The sequence below is a fragment of the Lolium perenne genome, chromosome 5 (genome assembly GCF_019359855.2).
Source record: "Lolium perenne isolate Kyuss_39 chromosome 5, Kyuss_2.0, whole genome shotgun sequence".
Lineage (NCBI taxonomy): Eukaryota > Viridiplantae > Streptophyta > Magnoliopsida > Poales > Poaceae > Lolium > Lolium perenne.
This window is the reverse complement of record NC_067248.2, coordinates 204,698,965-204,706,558: the sequence shown is the minus strand read 5'-3', so window position 1 is coordinate 204,706,558 and position 7,594 is coordinate 204,698,965. Positions and strand designations below refer to the sequence as shown.

Below are 7,594 nucleotides of genomic sequence, written 5' to 3'. Positions count from 1 at the left end.
TGAGTGTGAAGGATTTGAACACCTCTAGTGTTCTTGCTTTGCATCATTGCATAGCGTTGAGCTCTCCACCACGATTAGTTCGAATGAGAGACCGTGAGCTTGTTACTCTTGGAGGGTGACCTCCTAGTTGGCTTGGTTGGTGTCCCGGTGAACTCTTCTTGGAAGATTGTGAAGGGGCCCGGGCTTCTCCTTCGTGGAGCTTGTCAAGTGGTTGTGGAGCTTGCCATCTCCGGAGTGGAGGAAAAGCTAACCATAAGGAAAGGGCCATTATCCTTCGTGGGTTTGGCTCGGAGTAGAAGGTGAGCCTTCGTGGCATTGGGGAATCCTTCGTGGGACCTCCACCTCTCCAAACGCGACGTACCTTCTTGCAAAGGAAGGGAATACGGGAATACATCTTCATCTCCGCGTTCTCCGGTTATTTCTATACCCGAACTTTCTTTCCTCGTGATAGCCATCGAGCTTGAAGTATCTATTATATCTTGCTATCACTTGTTATTCATATATATACTGTGCCTATCTTGCTTAGCTCTAGTTGTTGTTGCACTTAGTTCCTAGCATATTTAGGGGTTGTGCTTGTAAACTAAACGTTAGTTTAATTCCGCATTCTTACAAGCCAAATCCGTAAGAGTTTTTAAACACCTATTCACCCTCCCCCCCCCCTTAGCCAAATTCCGCATTCTTACAAGCCAAATTCCGCATCGGCTTAGATCAAACAACCTAACATGCTTACAAACATCATTGGCACGGACAAAATTTTGAATAAGTACATCAATCATGACTCAACGAATAAGTACACATACTTACAGATCTACGCAAATGCATGAACACATGAAGAGGCTGGGGCCCCATTTCAAAAAAAGAAAAAAATGCATGGACAAAAATTCAAGTTTGATATTGCTTACGAATGAAAGGATGCAAATCACGTCTCGTAGAAGAGGACCGGTTTCGGTCAATCATTGTCGCCTATGGAAGAGAATGTCATTGGTTAGCCGCTTGTCGGTGAAGAAGATTCAAGAAGGTCGGAGCTTAAGACAGAATAAATTACAAAGAGATTGAGCAGTGAGAGTGAGAGGGGTTTGCATGCTTTTGGTGGGAGCTTACCAATTTCTCCTCCTAGCTCCTTCATATGCACCGCCCGAGTTCCCGCCACCTTTTTTGTCGCTAGAGTTTGGCCACCCTATACCCACCTTAAGGGCTCCTTTGATTCATAGAAATTTTATAGGAATTGTATAGGATTTGAATTTTATAGGAAAATTTCCTACACATGTTGTTTGATTCATAGGAACAAATCCTATAGAAATCTTGTAGTGTAAATCCTATAGAAAAAAACACGAGATCGGAAAATTTCCTTTGCTACAATAAAAAAAACTCCATCTTCCCATAGGATTCAAGTAGTCATAACATTCTAATGCTATACTTTTCCTATTCATGTGATTTTTTTATCCTATGAATCAAACGAGCCCTGAGTCCATTCGAGTTAGACTTGTTAGAAACAACTAAACCCATTGTTCCTATTGATACAAGATCACAACTGCTTTAAAATCAGTGCAATGCAGGCCAGAGGCCTTATCGACGAATCCTATACTTAGTTATCGGTAGATCTAGTTTATGATTTGGGTGGGCCTTGCTCTTGGTCGCTCCAAATTTTGTGGTTAAGTAACAAGAACCCTAGGAGTTGTGTTTTTCGATCTTCATGAATTTTCATGGTTCTTTCTATTTACTTTAAAATAGAGGACAAATAGTTGTTAGGGTGGTATTTCTACAATTTTAGTACATTTTTATTGTATTTATCATGTGGTCTCAATTTACATCTTGCGTAAAAACAGGATAATGCGAAGACACATCTTCTTGTGGATGACCTAGAATTTGTCTCTGCGGCTCAAGCTGAGTGGTGGGACATCCATCTCACATGTTCCTCCGAACTCGCTGATCTAAATATTCTTGTTAGTTTTTTTGTAGTGGCGCTGCAATCACCTTTTCACAAGTTTTCTCCATTTATATTTTGAAATATGGTTACCTTTTTTGACGTTAGATATGGTTACTTTTGAGCTGCGCTAATTTTAACTTTTTAGGGCATCTTCAGCGGCGCGACACAAACGGACACTGAGCGACCGTTTGTGTCCGCCGTGACCGGAAATGCGTCTGGCACCCCCTCCAGCGGGGCGGCGCAAAGTGACCGGACCATCTGCGGAGACTCAAACCTGGCCCAAATATGCGCCAGGTTTGCGTCTCTGCGGATGCTCGACGGACGCGCAAAGTGTCCGCTCGCTTCTCCACCGGACCCGCCTGGCAGCGAGCCTGCATCGAGGGCATCGCTTCGGCGGTCAGCGCTTCCGCGTCTGCGCCGCAGCCTTCACCATCAATGGCGCGGCTGCCTGTTCTGCACGCGCACTGGAGGGCGGCGGCTGGGCTTCTGCGCCGCCTTCAATGCCATCGTATCCCACGCGCGGTCGCGCTTAAAAGACCACCGGCCGCGTTCCTCCTTCCCCCACACCTCCACTCGCAGCACCACCGCCGCAGCGCCATGGGGAAGAAGAACGACTTCGAGGCCTCCGGCAGCGGCTGCAAGAGGGTGCCGCTCCCCGTCACGCTGGGGAGGCTCATGCACGACAAATGGATGTCGTGCGAGCGCTGGGCCGGCGTGCAACTGCCTGGCGGCTGGCGGCTCAGCTGCCGCCGGGTGCCCATCTGTCCCGTCCCTGCGCGGAAGCCTGATCGGACCGCGGAGATCCGGCGAAGGAGGCGGTACCTGCCGCCGGACCTCCGCGACGATCCGGCGTACGCCATCGACTCCGACAGCTGGCGTACGTCTCTGTCGACCGAGACGGTTAAGAGAAGAAGGACGGGCTTCATGGGCGACAAGGATTTTCCCTTCGGGTCTGCACCGCCGACTCGTCCACGACGATAGGAGGCGCCGAGTCGTCGTCAGCAGGCGGCGACGCGCGCGCAGCACAACGACGACGACGACGCCTACGCCGCGTACGACGATGAGGACGACTACATCGAGGCGCTCGCGTACCATAACGAGGAGGTGAAGGACGACAGCGACGACTACGTCGTGGCCGTCTTCCACCAATGGCAGCAGGCCGTGGCGGAGGTCCGCAAATTCGAGTTCCCGGAGAACATGACGGACGACGAGATGGCGAAGCTCGGCGTCCTCGTCTCCGAGAACGACGCGCCTGTGCAGCCGTCGCTGCCCCGGTACGCCACCGGCGTCATGCCGCCGGGCCTGTCGGAGGATGAAGCCCTTTGACTGGCACTACAGGACTCGGCGGCGCCACAACCGCAGCCCTGGGCACCGCCTCCACCCCCGCCACGCCCACGTGCAGGCGCCTCCTCCACCGCCGCAACCATACCCACAGGCGCCTCCGCCGCCACAGCCGCAGCTCTGGGCGCCTCCACCGCCGCAGCCCTGGGCGCCTCCTCCACCTCCAGCACCGCCGGCGCGCCCGACGTACGCTCCCCGGATGGCAACTGGTCGTGGGTGATACCGGAGCTCATCGTGCTCGACAGCGACGAGGAGCAGCAGTAGGCGTTAGGGTTTTTTTTTCATGTTATGTAAATTATGTTTCATGTATTAAAAAAATAATTCGGCCAAAAAAATGCGTCGTGCCGCTGGAGCCACACTCGACGCAAACGGACGCGCGGTCGATTTCGACCATTCGATGCAAATGGACGTGCGGACGCTAAAATACGTCGCGCGGCCTTGTAATGCAAGTTATGTTGAAGGTGCAGAAAGAATTCGACGACTAGGAGAAACATTTTCTTTTGGTTCAACCAATGCTTCCTTCCCGGAAGTCCATGGCCCTAATTAAAAACTCTGATTGTTTTCCAAGAACAGGTTTCAGCCTGTCATTGACCCCCTGAACACGGTTTATAAGCAGCAAAGAATAACAGCTTGCTGCACCTTGTCCAGTTCTCCCCCCACTTCTGACCGCCGGGACCGGAGCCGGAGCAGCCGGAGCCACCACGCCACGCCACGCCACACCGGCCCAGCTCGGTTCTTGCGGTTCGTGCCATTTCCCCAACCCAGCTCCGCCGACCCCGAGGCTCCACTTCACTCATCAGCTCCAAGAAGGCCAGATCCAGCCCCGCACCCGCCCGCCTCATGGCTGCCGACACGGCGGCCGTACGCCTCCTCGCCGTCGCCGTCGTGGCGCTCTTCTGCCTCGGCGAGGCCTCGGTGCACGAGTACAGCGGCCTCGGCTTCCTCAACAAGGGCAATGCTTTCATCCTCCACGCCGGCAGCGAGGGCCTCTACGCCCCCGTCTCCCCCGCCAATGCCACCGCCGAGGACGAAAACGACGACTCCGCCGCGGTGCCCGACGCATTCATCAGGTAACTCGCCGTTTTCGCTCCCCTGTGACTTGGGTCGGCTTCGCGGTCGGCGCCGTAGAGTGGAGCATCCGTCCTGCAGCTGAGAGAACAGGGGGATCTTGGATCCCGCCGTCTAGCGGGTTCTTTTGGGGATTTTGATGGTTTGTGCTAGATGGGTCAAAGTAGTAAGCATGCTCAGAGAATCAGAGGGCACAATGGATCTTTACAGCGATTATTATTCCGGGAGGGGCGCAATTCCCGCTGGCAGCTAAGGAACAGAGTGTATTGTTGAGTTAATTATGCTTGCTTACTTTGCAGTTCATTGCATGACTTGGTCTAGGCGTGTAGCTCGCATATTTTATGCCGACTAGCTTGTTAGTCGTATCAAGTCATGGGATAGCATAACTCTGGAGTGGGGAGGGACGAGGTCAAGCAAGCTTTGAATTGTCCAAGTTGTGTTTGTCTTTGCGCCAGTGTACTTGTTACACATGCGTTCAATAAACTAAAGGGGCAAGCGAAATGGCAGCATGTTCTTTGATTGTAAAATTGCCGTGGAAGTGCATCACTATGTTTTAGTTAGAAATGTGGACATGCATTTTGCACTGAATATTTATCGTTTGCCACTTCAATTTGAACAATTGAAATTGCATTAGCTTCATTCACTATAGTTAGATGCTTAACTTGTAGGCTTTAATTTCAAATCTCCACCCCTTTTCAGGCTTGACAAGATTACATTTAAAAGACCAGAGGAGGCTGTTGATTCTGTGAAGGAGGCTAGCTCAGCGAAGGTTCAGATACTTGTCTTTGAAATAGAAGACCGTGAAATGATCGGTGGATCAGCATACGGAGGTCAGAAAGCAATTTGTTGTACATCAGATCTTGCAAAGTTAGGAGCTTGTGGTGAAGGCTCGGTCATCTACCGCCCATCAAAGCTGAATCCTGGCTGGCCACAGTTGCTTGTCGCTTCTTTTGATGGAAGTGATCTGATTGCAACACTACCATCAAGGACCATTCCTGTGAGAAAAACTGGGATGTACAATATGTACTTCATACACTGTGACCCGTCACTTGCTGGGCTGGAGATCGAGGGGAAAACCATCTGGAAAAATCCTACTGGGTACCTTCCGGGTCGGATGGCACCTTTGAAGAACTTTTTTGGACTGATGTCTTTTGCTTTCGTGATACTTGGTATCTATTGGTTCTACCAGTACATGAAGTTCTGGCGAGAGGTTCTTCCACTTCAGAACTGTATTACTCTTGTTATTACACTGGGCATGCTTGAGATGGCATTGTGGTATTTCGAATATGCTGAGTTCAATGATACTGGAGTTCGGGCGAAGGCCATCACATTCTGGGCTGTAACTTTCGGGACTGTCAAAAGAACAGTTGCTCGTCTTATTATTCTCATTGTCTCAATGGGGTATGGAGTTGTGAGGCCTACTTTGGGTGGTCTGACATCAAAAGTTATCATGCTAGGAGGAACATTCTTTGTAGCTACAGAAATTCTTGAGCTGGTAGAAAATCTCGGTACTGTGAATGATCTATCAGGAAAAGCTCGGCTGTTCTTGGTCTATCCTGTGGCTATCTTGGATGCTTCTTTCATTGTTTGGATATTTATTTCTCTAGCAAAGACCCTTAGCCAACTTCAGGTGAACAAAGCCTCTTTTCTGCTCATTATTCCTTGTTAATTCATTTGCAGTATATATTGTGGTACACTGTCCTTTTTTATATAAGAGGTAAATTTACCCCAAATTATATAAGAAAATACACTGACCATTCGGTGAATGTTTTGTTGTGTTGTCCATAGGCAAGAAGGTTGATGGCCAAACTTGATATTTATAGGAAATTCACAATTGCATTGGGTATAACTGTTCTAGTGTCTATTGCCTGGATTGGCTACGAGGTATGATGGTGTACTCAAAACTGTATTTGGATTCTGCATTAACAAAATATTTTTAAGTCACAAAATTAGGGTAGTTCATCTTTACCCTTTATTGATGGAGCATACTTTGAAATCATACCTTTTATTTTTAAGAATCTAGCCATTTTCTTGTTTAGATGCGATGTGCCACATCACTTGGTTATGCACTTTCTGATTCATTGATAGTAGTCTTGCAACTTTGTGCAGATTTACTTCAAATCAACAGATGTGTTCAATGAGCGGTGGCAGTATGCATGGATAATTCCTGCTTTCTGGCATGCCCTATCATTCTCACTTCTTTGCGTCATTTCCTACTTGTGGGCACCTTCTCAGAGCTCAATGAGGTAGTATCCTGATCTTATGCTGACATTGGCCTGGATAATATATTAAATTTTTCGTTGTTACAGCAATACTGTGATTTGAGAATTACAACATCATAAGCTGTCTCTTCATTCATGCTAAAGCACAGTACATTTGTTCTTGAGATGTATTGCCTGCTACTGCAACCTTACCACAAATGCAAATGTGCAACGTAACAGAATGGTGCCTTGATGTTAATCTTATGACTTCAAAACCTGCTATACATTCTACATAAAATTGCATTTGCGTACTGTATTTTTCTTTTTCGATAATGGATGCTTTATTACTTAAAAGTTTTAAGCATTACACCCGGGCTCTGCATAGTGTCTTTTTCTGAACACTTGTATATGGTATCATGTAATAATTTTGAGTATGGCAAAGTGCAATAAAACCTTACGCAACAGTAAGATAGGAAATAGGTTCTATTTTGGAAATAGAAATCGAGAAGTTTGAAGCTCACTTCGGCTTTCCATTTCAGATTTACCAACGATGCAAGTGAAAAGTTCGACCGAGAGGACAGCCTATCACTGATAAGGCCAAGGCCCATTGTTTCCAAGAACGGATGGAGTGTAGCATCCACACCAGATGCTAAAGCAACCAAGGACATGAATACCGTGACAACGTCTTTCGATGAAGACGATGAAGAAAACAAAAGGGAGTAATGCATCTGATGTGTGAGAGAACATTTCCCTATGTCAGATCATTTGAAGTGGATGTTAGAAGAGTCAGTTTTGATATTTAGCAGAGGTTCTACCGAGCTAATTTTAGCTATTGGGATACGTCCTTGGAGGTTTCTTCCTTGTTGAATTTATTACCTCCATTGTTTCTCACAAAGTAGATCACTGTATGGATGATACTATATGATAGGAACGGTTAATCTGTGGTGTTATATGAGGGATATGGTGTATAATATCCTCTTCTGTAGATTTTACATTGCTTCTAGTTTATGTGAACACGAAGATTGGCAGTAGAGGTGCAATTATTTGTTGCTACGAA

The 7,594-nt window shown here is 47.7% G+C and overlaps 1 protein-coding gene across 1 annotated transcript; it reads left to right on the top strand.

Moving 5' to 3' along the window:
- Positions 1 to 3,924: 3,924 nt before the first annotated feature.
- On the top strand, positions 3,925 to 7,594 carry LOC127301426 (uncharacterized). The gene is made up of 5 exons (XM_051331659.2): positions 3,925 to 4,338; positions 5,036 to 5,966; positions 6,125 to 6,220; positions 6,446 to 6,582; positions 7,077 to 7,594. The coding sequence occupies exons 1-5, from the start codon at positions 4,109 to 4,111 to the stop codon at positions 7,258 to 7,260; spliced, it is 1,578 nt and encodes a 525-aa protein (XP_051187619.1). The 5' UTR covers positions 3,925 to 4,108; the 3' UTR covers positions 7,261 to 7,594.